Source organism: Protopterus annectens, chromosome 9.part0 (assembly GCF_019279795.1).
Source record: "Protopterus annectens isolate FY-2018-M chromosome 9.part0, PAN1.0, whole genome shotgun sequence".
Lineage (NCBI taxonomy): Eukaryota > Metazoa > Chordata > Ceratodontiformes > Protopteridae > Protopterus > Protopterus annectens.
The window spans coordinates 908,546,235-908,570,726 of record NC_056743.1 but is presented as its reverse complement, the minus strand read 5'-3'; the positions used below and the strand labels follow the sequence as shown (position 1 = coordinate 908,570,726).

The 24,492-nt window shown below is 43.7% G+C and overlaps 1 protein-coding gene across 1 annotated transcript in view; it reads left to right on the top strand.

Moving 5' to 3' along the window:
• PRIM1 (DNA primase subunit 1) overlaps positions 1-12,032 on the top strand; it is a gene marked incomplete in the record, with an annotated part of 324,551 nt that extends 312,519 nt beyond the window's left edge. Inside the window, 1 exon segment of the mRNA XM_044083646.1 lies at positions 11,584-12,032. Within this exon segment, the coding sequence (XP_043939581.1) occupies positions 11,584-11,603 (20 nt within the window).
• Between the last annotated feature and the right edge of the window lie 12,460 nt (positions 12,033-24,492).

Genomic DNA, 24,492 nt, shown 5'->3' with positions numbered 1-24,492 from the left:
ACTATCTGACCTCTAATCATCTCTTGTCCAATGCCCAGCACAGTTTTCGCCCACACCATAGTACAACTACTGCCCTCCTTTCCTTTGTTGACTCAATCAACAACAATCGTAATAACAAACTCATATCCTCTGCCCTCTTTCTGGACCTATCAAAAGCATTCGATATGGTCAATCATCAATTCCTTCTTAACATCCTTGAAACCCTCGTCTGGACACTCAGCACTAAACTGGTTCAATGCCTACTTCACTGGTAGGCAACAAGCTGTCCTGTGGCAAACAGAATATCAGGACTGCCCCCTAATACCATAGGTGTTCCTCAGGGCTCGATACTGGGCCCACTTCTGTTTTCCATCTTCATAAATGACCTTCAATCAGTGAGTCCCTAAATCCACCTGCATCCAATATGCCGGCGACTCCACCTTAATCTGCTCGGCGTCTCCCTCTCGAATCTCCAAGCGATCACACAACATTGTTTTCACTAGTTGAAAAATGGTTCACTGACTTAAAACTCCTACTTAACCCAGCTAAAGCGAAACTATTACTTTTCTTCCCCAACGTCTTCTCACCTCTAGGTAAAGAACTCCCAAACACTAACAACATAACCTTCCATATTAAATCCAATAATGGGACCCTCATAACCCCTGTCACCAGTACCAAACTGCTAGGTGTTACTATTGATCATAAGCTCAAATTGACATACACATTACCCAAACAGTAAAGTCTGTTAACAAAAACTAGGATCTATGTACAGAATTAAAACTTCCTAACTCCCACTACCAAATTAACTATTGCCCGTACCCATCTCCTCTCTTCCCTCCTCTATGCTTCCCGATCCTCTCTTTTCTCAATAAACGTGAACTTAACATGCTCTCTCTTGCCTACAACCACATTGCCAGATTTATTACAGGTTCCCCTTATCGAACCCATCATTGCCTTAACCTGAGGAAACTTGGATGGTTGGAACTGCCAAATCTCCTCAAACTTAGCCAACTCACTGAAGCTTATAAAATAATCAACCATCCTGATAGAACTCCCTCACTGTGCAGAATTCTGACTCCATATACTAACCTCAACAGTCTCCGATCATCAAACAGCATCCAGATCCTAACTATTAAAGCAAAACTTAGGTGGGGATGCCTCTCAATTCCATTGGCAAGCAGTGGAACTCCTGCCAAACAACCTTAGACTTACTACTTGGCTCAATCAGTTCAAATTTAACCTAAAAGAATATCTCTCCACACAATGGATATGCCCATGTCGTGAACCTGACTAACTACATATCTCATACCTTCTAGTCCCATATCCCTAGCCCATTTCCCTAATTGCAGATCTCTAAAATCTCTCTTTCCTTATAACAATTTAGGAAGATTCTCCGATTTCAGTCTATTTTCCAGTAATATAACAAAATCAATGTTTTGTGTATAACCTCCTGTCTGTCCTTGTCTTATATAACATCTATGTAATTTTTCATTCCTGCATATGTAATCTATATTCTCTTTGTAGTAACTATACTTTGAATTTTGTAATTTAAACATGTACTTCCATTTTGTATTGGAGCTTTTCTCCTCGGGCCTCTACTGAAAACGGATATGTATCCAGCTAGACCAGCCCGGTTAACAAATGTAAAATAAAAAATAAATAAAATAAAAATAAATACTCCACCAGGGCAACAGCCACTTCAACTGCCTACCTCAGGGGAGTACCTACCAAGGATATTTTGGAAGCAGCAACTTGTAGTTCTGTACATACCTTCACCAAGCATTACCATCTGCCTCTATACTCTAAATCCAGAGCTGGCTTCACCACTGCAGTGCTGCAGAGCCTTATAGCCACCCCTAATGCCTTATAGAACCAGCCACCCTAGCTCAGCTTTGGGATTCTACCCAAGTGTAATGACTGCAGCAGTGTAACACGATGAACATAGTACAGTTTTGTACCTAGCATAAATGTAGATGTTAGAATGTATACACTGCTGCAGTCCAGGTTACCCTCCTCCTTCCCTCTTACTGGCTGGTACGTGCCTATGTCTTCTACCCTTACTACCTATGGGGAGTATTTGCTGGTAGCTGTAAGTTGTTTTTTGCTTTTCTTATGCATGTTTTATTAGCAATTGGAATTGTCTACCTATTTGGAGGCACCTGACATCTGGGGCAAGAAAAACTGAAGAAAATGGCGTCTGCTGCATCTTATATACCCCTGTTGCACTGACGTCGGGGAGGAGGCGACCGCAACCAATGCCGGACCTTGAAACTCAGGCCAGCTGGGGAACCGCCTGACGGCAGGATAACCCAAGTGTAATGACTGCAGCAGTGTATACACTCAAACATCTACATTTATGGTAGGTACAAAACTGTACTTTATCTGACACCATCATCCATACCTACCACTTGAGACAAAATGATCTTCCAACAAAACCAAAAGGTCATTCAACCAGGGCAGTAGCTGCTTCGGTAGCATTTCAATCTAGATTGCCCATAGATTCAATTTGTGCAGCAGCTACTTGGGCAGATCCTCATACATTCATTTCTCATTACAAAGTAGATGTGGTCTCCGGGGGCAGAGCTTCATTTGGTTCCACTGTTCTGAAGAGTCTGTTCCAATGAGCCACCCAGGATTGAGGTGCAAGGGACGCTGTCCCATCCAGCAAGAATGAAAGCAAGAATGGACAACTTAACAAAGAAGTTATGTACCTATCATAACGTTCCATGTTAGTTGTCCTTCATTTCGCCTTCCTTCTTGCGTCCCTCCCTCCTTCCCCCTTCCTCGAGGATTGAGAGGAGTTTCACTGGCTAATTTGTTTTATTAGTTGCTTCTCAACCAATCCATGACAATTAACTGTATATCCAGGTTTATTAATGGATTATCTTCAATAATTATGGCTAGTGTGAGCTATTTCTAACGAGATCTGGGTAGCTGGCACTGGGCATTCTGGTATTAGGGGTAGCCTTGAGCCAGTAAAGAGCTCTCTAGCTATAGTAAGTGGCCAGGTCGGAGCCGAGGATTGGCTCCGAACCCATCAAGCAAGAAGGAAGGCGAGATGAAGGACAACTAACATGGAACATTATGGTAGGTACATAATTTATTTTTCTAGAGGATATTCTATTCCGTTCACCATACCCCCCCCCCCCCATTGACAACAAAAATCCCAGATGTTACACCCAGCTGTAGGGAACAAGCAACAGTAGAGATCCAAACGTTGCTAACAAAGTCATCCAGCCAGTCCCAGCAGACCAGGCAGGATCCAGAACTTACTCAAGATTCTTTTTAGTTCCAAAAAAGACAGGGGACTGGAGACTTATTTTGGACCTCGGCAGACTAAACAGATCTGTCAAGAAGTTTCGGATGGTCACGCTTCAGTCACTACTTCCCTTCTTAGGGAAAGAAAATTGGATGCGCTTTATAGATCTCCAGGATGCGTACTACCATATAAAAATGGCCATACCATCCAGGGATCATCTGCACTTCCAGCTGGGAGCCAAGCATTACCAATTTCGAGCCCTGCCTTTAGGTCTCACTACAGCCCCCAGAGTGTTCACTAAATATATGGCAGTGGTCATGGCTCACCTAGGTGTTCGGGATTCCAGGTGTTTCTGTACTTAGACGATTGGCTCCTCACTGCCACCATTAGGCATCAGCTAATACAAGCCAGGGACACCACTCTTACTCTTTGCAATAAACTGGACATTACCATAAACTCAGAAAAATCTGCCTTGTCGCCATCGCAACATATCGTTTTTATTAGAGCAGAAATGGACGACACCACCACCACTTTAAAACTTCCATCAGAAAGGATATTACTACGTCAGCAAATTCAGAACTTCATATCCAGAGACAAGGTTCCAGCATCAGAAGTACTAAAGTTGTTGGGGATGATGGCAGCTGCAATTATAGTGATTCCGTTGGGTCGCATGCAGATGCAGATTCTACAATGGCTGCTGTTCATGCAATGGTCTTATCAAGAGCTCCCAAGATCTCATCTCATTATTGTAACAAACACGTGCAGAAAGGATATTCGGTGGTGGTTGACCTCTCCAAGTAACGATTGGTTGTCCTTTTTATCCTACCCTCACCATCGGCCACAGTGACCACGGATGCTTCCCTGATCGGGTGGGGAGTGCTTTGTCAGGAAGAACAGCCCAAGGCACATGGACCGAACAAGAATGACATCTGCATATTAATGTCCTGGAGATGAGACCGGGTACTCCTGGCATTGCAATATATATTTTCAGGACTCTCTCCTTCTGGGGACAATTGCTGTTCAGACTGACAACATTGTCAGTGGTCTGGTACTTGAACAAACAAGGAGGAACCCAGGTCCTATCCCCTTTGTCGAGAGGCCCTAAGATAATGGCAGTGGGCTACATCCACCCAGTGCTTTCTGATAGCAACGCATATCCTGGGGAAATCCAACATGATTGCAGACAAACTGAGTAGGGCAATTTTGTTGCCTCATGAGTGGTCCCTCAAAAAAGAGATAGCGGAGAGAATATCCCGCAAATGGGGCCAGCCTTGCTACGATTTTTGCTTCCCACGTGAACACAAAATGCAGAAGCTACTTTGCCCCGATTCCCCCTCATGGAGATTCCCCAAGGGATGTACTCATACACGATTGGCCTCCGGGTCTCCTCTGTGCTTTCCCCACCAATTCCCCTGATACCCAAAGTACTACAGAAAGCAAAAGCCCTGGGAAGGACCATCATTGTAATCGCCCCTCATTGGCCTCATCAGATTTGATTCCCCTTCTTCTTCTTCATCTGTTTCCTGAGCCTTGGATTCTGGACCCATTTCCTGACATTCTGATGCATTCGTTGGGGGCTCTTCATCCCTCCCTTCAGTCCCTAAAATTGACAGCTTGGCTGCTCCAATTCCCAACATAGCCAGGTTCCATAACCTCTCAAATGAAACGCAACATATTTTAATATCTTCTCATAAATCCTCTACTAGGAAGTTGTACCTTAGCAAATGGAGATTTTTCTGTATGGGCTTCTCAGAATAACATTGATCCCTACCTATATTCCTCTATACTGGAATTGTTTACTATGCTTTTCAACAAAGGAGCGGCAGCAGCTACAGTTCTGGTACAGCTTGCCACCATCTCCAGTTTTCCTCTTGGTATTGAAGGATTTAACATGTCACACAAGCTGTCCAAAGCCTTCCTCAAAGGGACCTTCCACCTCAGACCACCAGTTAAATCTCCTTATACCCCATGGAACCTAAATTTTATGCTTTCACACATTATCCTCCCACCTTTCAAGCCAGCTTCCTCGTGTGATTTGAAATTTTTGTCTTGGAAGACTATCTTTTTAGTAGCCATCACATCTGCCTGAAGATTATCGGAACTACAGGCCTTGTCCATAAAACCTCTATATTTGGTTTTTCATGCTGACCAAGTTTCACTGCGAACAAATCCTTCATTCTTACCTCAAGTTTGTACTGGAGCTAACCTTAACCAAGTTATAGATTTGCCAGTGTTTTTCCCCAAACACACCAACAACTTAGAGTATATGCTGCACAAGCTTGATGTTCACAGACAGCTCAGATTCTACTTGGATAGAACCAAAGAATTCAGAAGATCAGAACAACTTTGTTTCCTTCTCAGATTCTAGGAAAGGTATGCCAGTGGCAAAAACAACACTATCTAAATGGTTATCTGTTTGCATCACTTTCACTTACTCGGCTGCCATTTTACCCCTACAACACAAATTTAAGGCTCATTCTACCGGAGCAGTGTCCACATCCTCTGCTTTTTCTGCTAGGCTTCCTATAGACAGTATTTGTGCAGCAGCCACTTGGTCAAAACCTCATACCTTATCACTCATTACAAAGTTGGTAAAGCCTCCAGGGACAGAGCCTCCTTTGGTTCTACTGTCCTGAAAAACATACTCCCGTGAGCCACCTGAGAAAGATGGTGCTTGGGTCGCTACCCATCTGAAAGAATGAATGGCGAGATAGAACAACTTCACATAAAGAAGTTATGTACTCACCATAACGTTCCATGTGAGTTGTTCATCTCGTCTTCATTCTTATTTCCCACCCTCCTACCCCCTCCAGGGTTTTTCGAGGATCGAGATACTAGTTTTATCATGGTTGCTTTGTCTGTCTTTGGTTTTTGCCTAAAAAAAGTGATAGAATGGCATATGGTGTTATTAGAGGCAGCAAACAAGATCTGAGGTAAATCAAGGTGCATCATGGGATAGGGACTTGGCCTTGAGCTGTCTGAAGACCTCAAGCTTTGTAGTAGGCTGGCTCGGAGCCGAGGATCAGCTCCGAACCCCCATCCGTAAGAATGAAGGCGAGATGAACAACTCACATGAAACGTTAAGGTGAGTACATAACTTCTTTTTTTTTTCCTTGCTTGGGACTTCCTCTCAGATAGTTGGTCATTCCATCAAATGTAGCTATGATGCAGAAGATGCCTATTCTAGGGCAGCTGCTTCTGGTTCAGTTCTGAGGAGATGTTCATGGCTTTGGCTTCAACCTTTGCCCAATGATATTAAGGCTAAGTTTGATGGATGCACCTCTGGATAATACTTTGTTTGGGGAAGCGGCTGCTGGTTTAAGTCTTCAGGACAAGGGGAAGGCTTTACAGGAGCTTAAGCATGTTTTTGTTTTTCCTATGCCTACATTTCAACAAAACTACCCTTCTTAAGCCAGCCTTTGTTCGTAGGCAATCTTAGCCTCCTCCTAAAGGAAAAAAGGGTAGTAAACAGTCTCCTCTTGCTAAGGCCACTCAGACTGCAGGGATTCTTAATCCTTCCTTTCCTGACAAACCAGGTGCTGTCTGACTTATCCACCTATCCCCAACCACATTCCTATTTACCTTTCTCTCTCTCTTCCTGTTTGGCTCCGAATCACCCAGGATCAGTGAGTTCTGTCAGTCATTCGGGAAGGGTACTTCATGGTCTGGATTTCCCACCCTCCTTTTATGGGCATTCCTTAGCCTTCTCGGCAACAACTTCCTTTTTGCCCAGAGGTTCTTCGAGACCTCTTGTCTCAGGGTGCTATTCAAGAGGTTCTTGTGCCCCAAAGGGGGAAAGGGTTTTATTCCAGGATGTTTCTAGTGCCCAGAAAAGAAGGTACTTGGAGACCTGTTCTAGACATCTTCCATCTAAACACCTTTCTGAAAGTACCTTCCTTTCGGATGTTGTCCCTTCAGTCCCTTTTTCCTCTCTTCCTCCCTCAGGCCTTTCTGGTGTCTGTGGGCCTCAAGGATGCTTATCTCTATCCTCTTTTCAGGAGATTTTTCCATTTCTCATTTGCTTCCTGGTGTTTTCAGTTCTGTGCTTTGCCCTTTGGCCTTTCTACTGCCCCAAGGGTATTCACCAAATGCCTTGTTCCTGTGATTGCCTTTTGCAGGCTTCAAGGGATCCAGATCTTTCCTTATTTGGACAACCTGCAGATTCAGGCATCTTCTCCTTTTGCAAAATCTTCAGTTTACTGTTTCTCCTCTTCAGTGCCTTTGGTTCACAATAAACTTCAAAAAGTCTTCCCTGAATATGTCTTTCTGGGTTGCAGGATTCTAACAGTGCCGGTGCTGGCGTCCCTGCCTCATCCAAAGGCATTAACTCTCATTTCTTTCTTTCAAACTCTTCTTCCCATGGCCTCCATTACAGCCAGGGAGTTTGAGAGCTCTGGGGTTCATGGCTTCCACCATTCTGATGCTCCCTGTGGCCAAACTCCCCATGAGGAAGTTCCAGTCGTTTCTGACGTCAGTGTGGCTTCAGCACGCACATCTCTAGACTTTCCTGTTACTCTTCTCCTCTGTCTGAAAGAACTTGTGTGGTGGATTCAGCAGTTATCTCTTAATCCAGGGCTTCCTTTTCAGCCTCCTCCTCCCTTTCAGGATCTGTTCACATACGCTTCAGATGTGGGATGGGAAGCAATGTTTGCCTCCCTGAGGGTTCAGGGAGTGTGGTCGCCTCGTCAGTGTAAGGAGCACATCAGCATCAAAGATGAGGGCTGTTATGCTGGCTTTTCAGGCCTTTCATCCTCTCTTCTCTCCAGGGCCTCTCAAGGTGTTCACAGACAATACCACAGTCATGTGGTATATCAACAATCTTGGGGGGGGGGGTACGAGATCTTACCGTCTTTGTCGGCTGGCACTTCTGGTATGGGATCTGGCTATTCAATATCAAGTGACTCTTCGGGCACTTCACATTCCTTCAGATCAGAAGGTTGTGGCAGGCAATCTGAGCAGGTCCTTCACTCAGTCCCACGAACGGATGCTTCACAAGGATGTGTTTCTGGACATTGTTCACCAGTAGGGTACTCCTCAAGTAGATCTCTTTGCCTCCCCTCTGAACAGACAACTTCCTCTGTTTTGTGCCAGACTCCCAGCTCCTCTGGTATGGAAGGTGGACGCCCTCTCATTTCCTTGGAAGGGGATGTTTCTTTATGCATTCCCTCCCCTTCCTCTCATTCCGAAATTCCTGTTAAGATTCAACAGGATGCTCCCAAAATCTTGTTGGTGACTCCCTTTTGGCCACGACAGCACTGGTTCCCTCTACTTCTGCATCTAACCAAGGGCAGTCATCACAAGTTACTTCACAGGGTGGATCTCGCACAAGACAAAGGGGTCTGTCATCCATCCCCACCTGTCCACGCCTCAACTGACACTGGGTGATTGGGTTTTGATCCCTTTATACACACCTTTTTTCTGAGGGCATGCTGCAGGAGGCCAGGAAACCTACTACTAGGAAATCCTACTTGTCTAAATGGAAGAGGTTTTCTATTTGGTGTCTTTCTCGTGACATGGACCCACTTTCTGTGGATGTTCCTTTGGTTATCTTATTTATGTGAGTTGTTCAATGCTAGTTTAGCCTATTTTTCCATTAAGGCCCACTCAGCTCTTTCTGCTTGTCTGCCTTTAACTCCCCCGTTAGCTTTTAGATTTGAGGCTAAGCAATTTCTTAAAGGCATCCTTAATATTAGATGACCTAGAAGACACTTCCTCCTCCCTGGGATCTTAATTTCAATTCTGGAAAAAGTGACTCTGGCTCCTTTTAAGCCTGCTGTTTCATCTTCCTTGCAACATTGTTCGTGGAAGACTGTTCTTTTTTTGTTAGCTTTTACTTCTGCTAGATGGGTGTCTGAATTGCAAGCCCTTATGGCTTGTCCACCTTTTTTGATATTTCATGAGGACAGGGTGTCCTTGCATTGCTAATCCTTCTTTTATGCCCAAGGTGGTTAATGAGTTATCACTTAATCAGTCTTATTAATCTCCGCAATCTGACAGTGAGAGGGTGCTGCATACCTTAGATGTGCATAGATGGCTCACATTTTATTTGGATAAAATTAAAGCTATCAGAAAATCTTATCAGTTTGTTTCCTTTCATCCTAGGTCTTTACGCTTGGCTGTTTCCAAGCAAACTATTTCCACTTGGATTTCAAAGGCCGTTTCCTTTTCTTACACTTTTCATGGCAAGAACCTCCTTTCTTCTGTAAAGGCTCATTCCGCTAGAGCTGTGGCTTCTGGTGCTTTTTTTCAAAGGCTTAGATGCCAGTTCTGTTCTTGAAGCTGCTACCTGGACTTTGTGTGTACCTTTACCAAACATTCCCAGCTGGATGTTATCTCCAGAGCTAGAGCTCGTTTTGCTGCTGCCATTCATCATGGCTTCTTAGAGGGATCTGCTGCTTCCTCTTCCCAAGTTTCTTCTTGAGCTTTGGCACTCTCCCATTTGTAAGGAATACTGCAGCAGTAAATGTAAGGACATAGTACAGTTGTGTAAAATCTTGCCGTAACAGTAGATGTCCTTACCTTCATTGCTGCAGTATTCACTCACTCCCTCCCTCCATCCCCTGGTCTTTTTTCCTTCCTGGATGTGCAGGTTCTCCTTTGTTTTCCTTGGACTGCTGTTCCTACTGGGGCAGTCAGTTCTGAGGATGGTGTGCCTGAATGTCACCTTTATGCCCTACCCTACGTAGGGAGTGTGCAGGTGACGTTCAGCGTACCTTAAGGCAATGGTAGACTTTGGTTAACTAGCCAGACGGTGGGCTTCACGGCAGGGAATCCCCATTTGTAAGGAATACTGCATTGGTGAAGCCAAGGACATCTGTTATGGTAAGATTTTACACAACTATACTTTCACTCTGTTATGTGCCACAATGTCAATATTGCTGTCTTAACAGCCTACCCAGGTAAATTGCAATGCAAGAAAATAAAAGCACACACTCGGGTATAATGAGAAATACAGCATTATTAAAAAAAAAAATACTTCAGAAAACATCACAGTATGATGGCCCCAGGACCCCCTACCCAGCTCTTGTATCATGAAGTAGGAGGTCATGGATAAAGAGATTTTTTTTTCCTTTGAGACCCAAAGCCATGGAGTTGAGAGAGCTAAAAATACTTGGAAACAGCTTGGGCTGATGCATGATGTCTGTCTTCTGGTCTCTGCAGCTTGTCTTGTATATAGGAAAGTATATGTTATGAAATTCTACCTTTTTTATATATATCAAATAATTAAGTCTCAAGTGTTTTGCACATGTTTCACTGTTTACTGTGGAGATGTGTTGGCAGTTTCTCCCTTATGAATCTACCTGCTGAAATAGGTTGGCAAAGTTTTGATGTACAACTATGATTAGGGTGGTCGGAGATTTGACATAATGGTTAAGGTCTTAACCTCACGGTTACAAGATATGGGATTTGATTCTGACTTCTGGTTATTGCTTAGGCTTGTAAGCATCTTCAGACTGTGATAGCCTAGTATTTCCCTATAAACATATGAACCCATTTGTTCATTAAAGGGGAAGTGGAACTACTGCTGCATTTGAGTATCAAGGTGAAGCATGACATTGTCTTATCTTGTGTGGTATACAAATTTTTACTTGGCTCATTTAGCATCTACATTTTTGCCTCCTTGGTTAAGCAGTTTGGCAAATCAGTAATGTATAACTGTGCATCTGCAGTTTCTTTCTGGTTTGTTTCCAAATAACTAAAAAGGAACATCAAGTTCAGCTGAAATCAAACATTGTTAGTTGAGCCATGGTGTGATTTAATAACAAAGACTTTAAAGAAAAAAGTATTTTAAAACTACAGATAGTGTACGTTTTATCCTAGAGCATGTTTAAACAAAATAAATATCAGAACGAGAGCATGGTTAACGACTTTTAATTTTTGTTGGTGGGAAAGGCAAATGATCAGAAACAAAGTAAAAAAATATATAACTCCTGACCTTTGTAGGCATGGAAATCAGGGTCTCCACAAACCTGTGCTTAAAAAATAAATAAAGCACAGTTGCAGTTCACTCATGATGTTGCAAAATGTTTGCTGTTTCAGTACAAGCCAGCTTCATTAATGTTTGCATGAGTTAGTTGTGTTTCCCTTTTGTGATTCCTTATCACTTTTGTTATGCTTCCATATTAAATGGCACAGAGAAGAATAAAGATGTACCTTGAGTAAGAGTGAAAATGGGATGATTTTGCAGAGCTGTCACATAAAATAAGTTAATTGTCTAAAGCAGTGGATAGTATTGCATCACGGCTGCTTTACAGTATGGCTGCATGAATAGTCAATGAACTCACTGTCCCCTGGTTGAAAGAAGTGTCAAATATTTAAACTGTTTTTTTTCCCCTCTTTTGTAGATTTGCAGAACGATTTTTAAGCCATCTTAAAGGAATATTTTTGTCCTGCACAGATATACAGAATGACCCAGTAAAAGGTTGTGTCTGCAGATCCCAGCATGATACAGTACTTGGACTTGCACCTGTTGTGTCTTGAATGCACCAGTGCCTGAATTACTGTGATGGAACTCTTCAGGTGTGACGCTTATAGTGCAGTTGTAGACCACCCTTTATTACATTTAACCAGAATCTCTATATAAACTTTACTAAATTCTATATATTTTTGTACAAAAAAATGGACTTACTCATTTTCTTTTGTTGTAATCCAAGCTGTTTTCTCTGGATTCAGAAGTGCTTCGTCCCTCACTGTAGCAGTCAGAATTTTTCATTTTGGTAAGATTGTAGCAGAGTTGTCCACTCAGACTGCAACAGCTGTTAATAAAAATGTTTTCATCAGCTTTACAACTAAATGTTGATGTGTAGCTAAATGTACCATTGGATTTGGTTGCATTTTTGGGACAGTGGGCCGAGATGCACTGCTTGAATTCCTTTTTGCAATGTCACTAGGAGGATGAGCTTCACCTCTGCTCTGTGGGATACCTTTGTTAATGTCAGTGTGGTTTTCCCGTTTCTTGTCAGTCTTTGATGTGTATCTTAACTTTTACTTTTTGGGGTGGAGGTTGGGGGTACTAGTCAGGGTATTCTGTATTAAGGCAATTTTTTGAACTTACACACACATTTTCTTAATGATGTTTCTAATAACTTTTTATTCAAATTTAACAAGTCCAGTGCATTTATGTGCTGCTTCTCCTTCCTTTCTAATTTGATATTCTGCATCCTGCTTTCCTTGGTGTTTTGTTCTGAGCTGCATTTTTGTTTTCTTATGTAACACTATATAACTACAGTTACTGTGGTGAACTACAGAAATGGAAATGTGATGCAGTTTAGCAAAAAAATGGTTAAACAAACCTATGTGGATCCTAAACTTGAAAGAATCCTATACAGGTGGTCAAGTTGAAGTGGAAAAGCTTTGAATTTAAGGGGCATTTGGTAAAAATAGGAATGGTGCTGAAAACTTCTGTATTAATTGGTTTGATAGTGGGAGAGTATGTGCAACGTTTCACAATGAAGTGGTAGAGAAGAATAAGAGGATAATTAGCAGTTTTAATTTTAGAAATAGCAAGGAGATGAGTCGAGAATTATTTTAAATATGAGATAAGGATGACATACATCTTGAGAATTGAACAGGGCAGTTTTAGGGACTTAACAACAAAAGGGGATGATGAAATTAAGCTTTACAAGAACAATGGAAATAAACATGTTGGAGACTTGTTCGGAAATGATTTCATTATGCAATACTATATCTCAACAGCTTAAGGGAAAGGGGTGGTACTAAGAGCACATGAGCAAGACTAGTAATAAAAAGAACAGAAGTGCTGGACAAAAATAGTATAGGCTAAATGACAGGTACTTGACATTAAAGAACAGGAAAGTGGATTTGGACCACAACAGTGATATAAGCAGACTGCCTGACCTCTGCAGTTATTTTCTGACAGTGCTGCCCTTAGTTTATATAACAGAGTCCTGAATGATTTTGAAGTGCTCAAGGCAGATGGCTCAGATGCTCTTTCCAAAGATTCTGATGCAGCTAGCGTGAGCAACTTCTGAGGCTTTCAGCCGCAAAACAGGATCTCTGAAGCCTTTTCCGCTGCAAAACAATAGTGAAGTGGTTCTGCAGAGCTCTCTTGAGAGCATAAGTGCTTCTTTCTCACAGACTAAGACGGTCTGAAATTAAGTCAGTTTATTTTTATGTTTGTTATAAAGTTTAAGGCATTCCAGAGTAAGTGATTTGTGAGGTGTCCTGAATCCAGTGATCTACAGGATCTGTAAACAGAGTAGATGCTGTCTTTGAATGGCATGGTCCTACTAATCAAAACTTTAGGTGGCTTATTTGTCATGGATTGAGCCCACCTAGGCCTGTGACATTGCTCAGCATGTAGGGCTACTGTGCAAACTAAAGAGCCTGATGTTATGTGATCCTATCTCGCCTACATTCTGACTGATGGGTTCGGAGCCGATCCCTCGGCTCTGACTCTGCACGCTTATGCTATAGAGCGAGGCCTCTAATTGGCTGAGCTATCTTTATCCCAGGATGCACCACCACTAATCCCCCAGATCTCGTTTGCCGCTTACAGAGCTTGGACGTGGTCTCAACATTGGCTGGGCTAAGTACTATATATTAGGCTTTTTTCCTGTCAGTATTTACTTCATTTCAACTCAAAAGCTGTTTTAACGGCTATTCTTTGTGTACGAGTGTTTTTCATAAGGTTTGGTAAAATTTTCGTGTTTTTTTCCTGTCAGAGAAGGTTCCGTTTAAGTTAGAGGGGCCTTCCCCTGTGATTACTACTTCTTTAGTGGTTGTGTGTGGGTCAAGTACCCGTTTAAGTTAGAGGGTCTTGACCCTCCTTTTTTTCCCTTTCTCTTTCTGACATCTTGTGTAAAAAAAAAAAAAAAAAAAAAAAAAGTTCTTTAGTTTTAAATATTTACACTAAGTCAGTGGTGTACATAATTGTGTTCCTGTGTGTCAAACCCTTTAGTGTTTACTGTGCTTATCTGTTTTTTGTAGCCTTAGTATGTCTAAACAGCATAAACCCTCCGGGTTTAAAAAGTGCACGAGGTGTGGCTTCAAAATGTCCATAACGGACGACCACTCCTCGTGCGTCTATTGTCTTGGTGCTAAACATCTGCAAGAATTGTGCAGTGTATGCCATGCGTTTTCCTCCAGAGTCCTCCAGGAGAGGAAAAACAAATTAATCCTCAAAGGATTAATCAAGCCTTCCTTCGAGGAGGCTTTATCTTCCTCTCCGTCTCCTTCTAAAAAGAGGAAAGCGTCGGCTCCGACCAGTCAGTCGGAACCGACTGCTAAGAAAACTAAGCAGACTTCTCCATCGGCTCCACGGACTTCGGAGCTGAGGTCGGAACGGTCTGCCTCGATGCCTCCAGCCTCGACCCCTCTGGTTTCGGAGCCGTGATCTGGAGCATCGAGAGGCGGGTCACCCTCATCGGCTCCACTGATATTGGAGCCGATAAGGGTCATCGGCTCAGACTCTTTCCCCTCGGGCGAAGTCCTTATCGGCACCGAGGGAAATTTCCTTGAAGGTTTCCTCGGAGCCGATAATTGTTGAGTCATTTCGGAGCCGGTCCCCGAGCCCTTCGGAGCCGATGGAGAAATCGGTTCGAGCCCGATCGGTATCCTCGAGATCATCCAGGATGTCTGATTCGGACATCGACAGGGTGCTCCTTCGACTCTTCCAGTCTCCGGTGTTCCAAAAGATGGTTTCGGCTCCAGCCCATTTGGCTTTGGAGCCGATGGTCCACTCCCCTACTGTACTTCCTCCTCCAACAGCTTCGGCACCGTTGGAGCAGGTGCTGGTGGAACCAGTGGAGGTGTTAGGGTCAGGCCTGACCCTTGCTCCGACTCCGGCTCTTGGGTCGGAGTTCAGTGCACGGACTTCTTCCTTCGACCCTGGGGAGGCTTGGGATTGATGCTTTGGTCCCAAGTCTCCCTCTTGGTGCGTCCGGCGGAGTACCGTCCACTGTCGTGGCCACGGAGGGGGGACCCTCCCAGGATTCTGGTGGTCCCACCTTCAGGGCTATGAGGAGTGCTTTAGCCAAATCTTCCTTGGCTACCTCCACAGTTTCCCCAGCTCCTTCCCTACATTTGGAGACTGGGTCGTTGGCAGTCCCCTGTCCGTGACAGCAGAGCCCCTGGGCCTCAGGTTACCCCCACTGGGGTTTCTCCCCTCCTGGAGGTCCTTCTGAAGCCTCTTCGAAGAACCTCCCAGGAAGAGAACGTGCAAGAGGAAGCACGTTGACTCCCCTGACGAGTCTTTGACATCTGACACTGATCTCGATAATGCAGAGGGGTCCCCCAAGTCGTCCTCGGATGATGTCTCCTTTGCAGACATCCTGGAAGCCCTAAAACAACGAGGCGGCTGGCAGTCCAAACCTCCCTCTGCTGATGAGTCGGTGTTCCTGAAGGCCTTCGGGGCTCAGCCCTCCGCCTCCTGGGTGTCTCCGCCCTTCGACGAGCTCTTGGATTTGATCTGTCGAAGGGAGTGGGAACACCCAGACTCTGTGGAACCGGTGCCCGCTCGTCCGAACAAATTTCTGTCAGCGCCCCCAGATAGAGAGTTCCTTACGAAAGGTGTGGCTGTGGATGCTATGGTGGTGGCATCTGCTACCCAGCAAGATGTAGCAGAGGCTTCTACGTCCGTCCATCCTCCTAATAAGGAGTCTAGGAGCATGGATCGGTACGGTAAGCGCACCCTTAGTTCAGCGGCCTTTACTCTGTGGTCTTTGAACTACCTGACGCACTTTACGAGATTTCAGAGGGATCTGATCAAGGAGCTATCCGATACCCTCTTAGGTAACCTGCCTGAGGAGCTGGCCCAGACGGTTGGATCTCAGCTGGCTACAATGTCATCCATTTCGAACTCGTCCATGAGGCTCATTTCGTATGCGGCCGAAGGAGCGAGTAGAGCGGCGGGTACAGGCATTGCTCTACGGAGACAAGCCTGGCTCCGCCTGTGTCATTTCGTGGAGGCCTTTAAGTCTTCATTTGCCGACGCCCCCTTTGATGGGTCCTCCCTGTTTGGACCCAAGGTAAAAGACACACTTACCCGCTGTGAACAGGAGGGTAAGACTCTGACTGCCGTAGGGGCACGATTTTCCACTCCCTTTCGGCCTTATCCCAAGGCTAAAAGAGGAGGGAAAATGTGGTTCCATAGATCTCAGAAGTCTTACCCCTCTCAGCAGGAAGGTTCCCCCTCCAGAGGCAGAGGAGGCGGAAATTCATCCGGAAGACGCCGTCCCAGAGGCGGCAGAGGCCCTCGCAACACTGGAGACCGCGAGTCCTTTCGTGGCTCTTCAGCCTTTCATAGTCCCTGAGGGATTGCCCGACTGTGCTGCTCCGGAGCCAGTCGGGGGTCGTTTTTCGAAGCACCTGAAGGCCTAGGAAGGGACCACCCAGGACCGGTGGGTGCTCCAAATTACCGCCGAAGGTTACTCCATCCCATTCTCCCCCAGTCCAAAAAAATCCCGGACCCGCCACCCAGTCAACGGGATATCGCAGCCTCAGAAATTTCAAAGCTGCTGCAAAAAGGAGTCATCCAACCGGTCCCCGCAGACCAGATCGGATTAGGGACTTACTCAAGATTCTTTTTGGTGCCAAAAAAGACCGGGGACTTGAGGCCCATTTTGGACCTAAGCAACCTAAACCATTCAGTCAGGAAGTCCAAGTTCCGAATGGTCACTCTACAAACCATTCTCCCATTGTTGGAGAAGGGTGTTTGGATGTGCTCCATAGATCTCAAGGACGCGTATTATCATATCAGAATACATCAAATGTCCAGGAGACATTTGCGCTTCAGCCTAGGAGGCAGTCATTTTCAGTTCCGTGCGCTGCCCTTTGGTCTCACCACAGCCCCCAGGGTGTTCACCAAATGCTTGGCAGTAGTGACTGCTCACCTGAGAAGTCTAGGATTCCAGGTGTTTCCGTACCTAGACGACTAGCTCCTAACTGCCACCTCCAAGCATCTACTTCTACGGAGCCTGCAAGCCACAATATCACTGGGCAATTCCCTTGGAATCACCTTCAATTGGCCAAAGTCTGTGTTGCGGCCATCTCAAAGAATAAGATTCATAGAGGTAGAGATAGATTCAATCCAGATGCGGGTCTATCTACCTGCAGACAGAATTCAAACCATTCAAAATCAAGTTCGGGCCTTACTCCCCAGGTCCAAAGCCCCAGCCAGAATGGTCCTACAACTATTGGGATCCATGTCTGCCACAGTTCTGCTAGTTCCCTTGGCAAGGTTACACATGAGAATCCTCCAGTGGCTTCTTTCAACTCAGTGGTCCTTTCAGGAACTCCCTCTCAATCATCTCATATGGATCACAGAATCTTGCAAACGGGACCTTCGCTGGTAGCTAGTGTCCTCCAATTTGGATCAGGGACGACCCTTTGTTCTTCCTCCTCCGGCGGCCACTTTGACCACGGACGCCTCCCAGATGGGTGGGGGGCATTCCCTGGGCAGGTCAGTCCAAGGCAAATGGCACCTGGAAGAGACCCCTCTTCACATCAACATCCTAGAAATGAGGGCAGTACTCCTGTCCCTTCAAGCCCTTCACGATTATCTCCCTCAGGGCGTAATTGCTGTTCACTCAGACAACATGTCAGTTGTCTGGTACCTGAACAAACAGGGAGGGACCAGATCCTATCCTCTTTGCAGAGAAGCGATGAGAGTTTGGGAATGGGCAGTCTCGACCAAACGCTTCCTAGTGGCTACTCACATACCGGGCAAGTCCAATGTCATAGCCGACAGGTTGAGCAGAACCATCCTCTCTCCTCACGAATGGTCTCTGAATATGACAGTTACAAGGCAGATTGTCAGCGAATGGGGAGTTCCGTGTTGCGACCTCTTCGCGACTCCTCTGAATGCGAAGTGCAAAGAATTTTCCTCCCTAACCCCGGCTCCGGGGAAGAGCCCCATGGACGCATTAGTCCATCCTTGGCCCACCGGCCTGCTTTATGCCTTCCCTCCAGTTCCTCTCCTCCCCAGGGTGATTCAAAAGGCATCTCTCTTAGGGAGCAAGATGATCTTAATTGCTCCTTACTGGCCTCGTCAAGTGTGGTTTCCCTATCTTCGGAAACATGCTCTGGATGGTCCATGGTTCCTGGACCAGGTCCCAGACCTACTGATTCATCAGTCGGGACTACTACACCAGTCCCTACACACCTTAAAATTGACGGCCTGGCTCCTCCTCTTCCGACAATAGTCAGGAGACATGCACTGGATCCAGATGTTGTGCACATATTATCTTCAGCCCACAAGTCTGCTACAAAGAAACTGTATTCTAGCAAATGGAAAAGGTTTGCTATTTGGGCTCAACTCAGGGGCCTGGACCCCATTTCTACTCCCGTGGCAGAAGTACTCAAATTCCTGACCTCTCTTTTCAATCAAGGCTCTTCAGTTTCTACCATCAAAGTACAATTGGCAGCAATTTCTAATTTTCATGAATCCATAGACCCACCTTTAATGAGCAACAGATTGTGTAAGACCTTCTTGAAAGGTGCTGCTCTATTAAGACCTCCGATTTCTCATCCTGCACCTCCATGGGATCTCGATATAGTGTTGCGTGCCCTGACTTCTTTCCCCTTTGAACCGGCAGCTACCTGTGATCTAAAGTTTCTATCATGGAAGACAGCCTTTCTAGTGGTGATTACTTCAGCCAGAAGGGTTTCAGAACTTCAAGCTTTGTCAGTGAAACCCCCGTACTTGGTTTTTCATACAGACAGGGTGTCCCTCAGACCAAATCCTTCTTTTGTTCCAAAAGTTTGTTCGACTTTATGCTTACAACAATCGTTAGAACTTCCAGTTTTTTTCCCAAAATACTCCAATAAAGCGGAGTTTATTTTCCACACACTAGATGTCCACAGACAGTTACGTTTTTATTTAGATAGGACCAAACAATCAAGGAAAACAGATCAGTTGTTTGTATCCTTTGCAGAAAACAAATTGGGCAATGCTGTCACAAAGGTCACTATTGCCAAATGGATCAGGGATTGTATTACTCAAGCTTATATTTATTCTAACCAAGAGCTTACCACCTCTGTCAAGGCTCATTCTACAAGGGCTATGGCTACTTCAGTAGCATTTCATTCTAAGCTTGCTATTGGTGACATTTGTGCTGCGGCTACATGGTCTTCCCCGCACACCTTCATTTCTCACTATAAATTAGATGTGGCATCTAGAGGACGAGCTTCATTTGGTTCCACAGTGCTCAGGAGTGTTTTCCAATGAGCCACCCGGGATTTAGGTGCTAGGGACGCTGTCCCATCATTCAGAATGTAGGCGAGATAGGATCACATAACATCTTTTAGTTATGTACTCACCATAACTTCAGATGTTTGGGATCCATCTCTACATTCCTAATAACCACCCTCCTTCCCCCTTCCTTGGAGATCAGAGGATATCAGAAGGTCCGAATCCTGTTGTTTCATCTTGAAACATCTAACAATGTTATATAAACAAGCTGTGCATGTGTGCATGAATGCGGACAAACAAGATCTGGGGGATTAGTGGTGGTGCATCCTGGGATAAAGATAGCTCAGCCAATTAGAGGCCTCGCTCTATAGCATAAGCGTGCCGAGTCGGAGCCGAGGGATCGGCTCCGAACCCATCAGTCAGAATGTAGGCGAGATGGATCCCAAACATCTGAAGTTATGGTGAGTACATAACTAAAAGTTTAGCACTATATAGGTGTCAGATAATGGCAATGGATTTCATTTGAATGATCAGATAATGGCAAATGGATCCCATTTGTTTGAAAGATGGGTGACACCTTGTCAGGCGGCTTAATACATGGTCTAAACTCTGCAAGGTCTGCATTCAGTTGAATTCTCTGGAATGTCTGTGTACCACATTATGTGCTAAGCACTAAAGCTAGGTCATTGGCTTTTAAAGGTATATGCCCCATGCCTTTTTGTAGCTAAAAATTCTCTAAATGTGTGAAACCTGCATTACTTTACACTTGTCACCATAAGTTAACTTCAGCAGTACAATATGGTGGGTTGTTTATATTTAAATATGACAATTTTTCTACATGGGGAAAAAAGACCCACATATTTAATAATGAAACGTTTTAGTCCTGAGTCCTTAACTCTTGGAAGATCAACCGTTTTTCTCCCAGTAGTGTGCCATATCTGAAGAATTTAATGTCACTGATTGTACTAAACATATAGTCTTTCTTTTGAGACAACTGCTGCTGCATTAAAACTTTATTCATAAACCTTTCTCTCTGTAACTTATGACGTCACCATGACCGAATGAAAGGACTAGTTGTGGCACATCTGGGTCATTGACTGTGACATTTGTTTTGTTTATTTATTTTACATTTGTTGACTGGGATAGTCCGACTGATCTGAGTAGCTCTTTTTCGGTGGAGGCCCGGGGAGAAAAGCTCCACAAGCATTAAAATAAAGGTTATTCAAAAGCATTAACAGAGTGATTCAAAATAAGAAAAACATTTTACAATAGAAGTATAAAGTAGTATCTTAAGTATGGTATATAACAATATATAAACAGTTTGTATCAACTAAAAGGTATACAGGAAAAATGGAAACAGCTGATGTACGTCAAGTTTGAAGGAGGGAGATGAGAGGTGTGACTTGTTAATAGTGGTATGAGGTAGTTTCAGTTCATGGTAAAGACAGGTGGGGGTCATAGAGGAAAGGAAGGGTGGGAGGGACTAAGGCAGAGAGAGGAAGAGGGTAGTAAAGCAAAATCAACATAGAAGACAGGATAGGTAGGATAGCAGGGAAGATTAAAAGGGAAGAGTACAGTGGCAGGACATTGGTAGCCTCTCTGAAATGTTAACGTTGCTTGAGGGACCTAATTTCAAAAGGCAGCTTGTTCCAAGAAGTGGTTGGATGGTAGCTATAGAAGTTGCATAGTATTTTGGACTTTGGATTTATAGATCTGTAGGAGATCTTGGTCTGAGCTGCATAGAGACCCAGTGGGGGAATAAAGAGAGATGAGAGGAATTAAGCCAGGGCAATAGGAAGGTAGATATAGAATGGAATGAATAATTTGGAGCTGAGAAAGGAGGAGCTGGTGGGGTAATAATAATCTTAATAAAGATATACGTGCTTTCTTATGCCAGCATCTTTATCAACAACTACAGTTTACAGCTGCAGACTTTTTCCTACGGTTTTTGGATTCATTTTGTTTCCAACCTTAAGTTGGATACTTGTCTGTAGTCTCTATCGAATGGTATATTCTATTATTCCATTTTTTTCCTGCAGCATTTATTTTGGGTCTCTGATGTCTGCAGTTCAAGCGAAGCATATAATGTACTTTATGCACAGCAAATGAACTGATGAGCGATTCAGCCCCCACAGTGTAGTGTTCTTATATTGCGAAACTGCAAGTTGACAAATATTCATAACTTTCATTTTTTCTGCAGTTCTTTCTAAGATTTTACACGGAGTAGTTTTTGCCACTTGCCACTGGATTGTGGCTAGTGAGGACTTGGTGTTTGGTCTTAATTCCCAATCATGCACAAATCTTATAAATTCCTGAATTCTGTTTTATTTAAGTTAACCAGGATGGAACACTAACATCAGTGGCACATTTTCAGGCTCAGCCCACAATAAAATTGTGTATAAAGTGTCTTTAATTGACATCGGCAAGCAAATTATTAATTTTAATAAAAAAAAAAATCGAATCCATTCATGAGTTGTAGCCAACAGCTGTGCAACCCTAATGAGCAACTACTGCTATCCTGGAGTTAACTAATCAAGTAGGGAACGGAAGTAGATAGCCAGACCTTTCATCCATATCGCACACATCACTTTGGGACAATTTAGATTTGGTAATGTAATGTTGTATCTTTGGGAAATGGGAGGAAATTGTAGTACCCAGAGTAAACCCAAACACAGTGTGTGTGTGTGTGTGTGTGTGTGGGGGCATGCAGGCTCTGCACAGGGGAGACCCTAGCAGAAAGTTGTTGGAGAACCTCTTGCTACTAGGTGATAAATGCTTCTCACTGTGCCACTGTGAATGCCTAGCAAGTAAATCGAAGTACAAATACTATTCAGTATGCTGTAAATGCGTTAAGCTGTGTGTGTATGTATGTATACGTGTGTGTGTGTGTATGTATGTATAGATATATATATATATATATATATATATATATATATATATATAAAATGAAAGACATTTCACAGAGACTGCAGCAAAGAAGTGGGAGGAGAGGAGGGGGAGGAAATTTAAATATTAACCATTGTGATATACGAGAGCAGTCTATATTTTGGAGAGAGGAGATACCCATAGATGCAAAAATTGCAAGTGCAATTACTGCTTTTTATTTATTTTACTATCTACAAACATGATAAAAGATTGAAAGAACTTGCAACAAGGAAAGTTAAAGTAAAGAGATATGAGAGAAAGGGAGAGAAGAATTAAATTTCCAAAGCAGTTGTCAGGAGTGTAGTAAGAGAAGAACAGGTATTTATTTAAGGTAGTACTATAATGGGTTAAAAGGGGAAAAAGTAAATAAGTAAAGAATTAGATAAGGGAGTAAGTGTAATGTGTATATTACAACATGATCAAAGGCTGGGGGGTTAAATTCTTGTGTAATAAAGAGGCTAGAAAACTGGTTGAGGGATTGCCAATGTATTCTACTAGGTAGATGTGGAAATAAGTATCTAAGGGAATACCTCAAGGTCCAGTATTAGGACCCATACTTTATAACATAGTATTCTCTAAAATAGCAACATCTGCTAAATTTTGGTTATGCAAATATACTGATGACAGTTAGGTGGGGACAAAGGTTAATGGTTTTAAGGATGTACATGACTTGAATGTGTACCTTAACCAGCATAAATAAATGGCCTACTATAGCACGATTACAGTACAGTTTTAAGGATAGTATAATCTGGAGATAATGATGGGAAATAATAGACTTAAAATAACTGATTATGTGAAAGATTTAGGTACCTTAGTGGGAGCCACCTTGATGTTTAAGTAAGGCCTTTAAGACTGAAGACTAATTTTGGGTGCAGTAGAAGCCAGGGGATCCTGTTGTACTTTTCTGCCAATTAGGATTAGAAGACTTTTAATAGCTAACTGTGGTAACTGTTAGATAAGTGTTATTTCTAGTTATTAATCTTAAACTTGTAGCCGTGTTGTAAGGCTTTAGCATTTGTACGTGTGTGTTGCCCTATAACTTTTCCCTCAATAGCCATGTTTGGGGGTGTTTTTTTTTTTTTTTTTTTTTGAGGCTTTACTGTGTGTGCACCAGTACTCTTAATATTTGCCCATTATTAGTAGGGCGCTATAACCAGTGTTCTTTTTATATATACATTGTAGTGTGAAATATATATATACACACACACACACACACACACACACACACACACACACACACACACACACACACACACACACACTCTCTCTGAGTTGGGTATTTTTCTGTTAACCCATTTTAGAGGATTGTCATCATTTTCACATTGCAGTTGTTGACTTTACTTTTCAGCACAGTGTTGTGAATTGTGCTCCCTTTTTCTAGAAGATACAGCATGTTTAAATTAGATGGTTTATGTCTTTGGTGGATCCTGTTTTTTGTTGGTAATGGCTAGTAAACAAACAAAACATACTAAGGAGACCAAGGTCTCAGGATTTAAAAGATGTCCAAAATGCTCACCAAAGATGTCTATTACTGATGGTCATATTGAATGTGTATACTGTTTAGGAGCCCTGCATTTGCAGGAAAGTTGTTCCATTTGTCCTTCTTTCAACTCGAGGATGTTTCTCTACAGAGGATTTCGAAAAGTGTCAAACTCCTTCAAAAAAGACCTCCTCACCTTCATCTAGGTTTGACAAGGGCTCAGAGATGGTCTCATGCCTCATCAGATGGTTTGGAGCCATCAAGTAAGATTCAAAAAGTTTTGGAACAGACATCCCCTACTCAGACTTCTACCACAGCCCCATTTGGTGTCGGGGCCGATGGTAGTTAGAGCTAGGAGCCGATCGCCTGATGTTCATCGTGTTTCACTGTTGCAGTCATTACACTTGGGTTATCCGCTGGCAGGCTTCCTGCAGTCGGCCTGAGTCCCAAAGTCTTGGTCTGGCGTCTGTTACTGTCGCCTCTTCCCTGACGTCAGTGTGCCAGGGGTATAAAAGATGCAACCGATGCCATTTTCTTCAGTCTTTATTGCCGCGCGGTGCCCGAAGCAAAAGCCGTTCGCAAGTGCCGGTCGGCCGACTCCTGAGATTTTCGAAATTGAGTTTCAGAACTGAAGTCTTCAATAAAGCTAAGTACCCCATTGGGGAAACTTTTTCTTGCTCCAGACCGATGTCAATA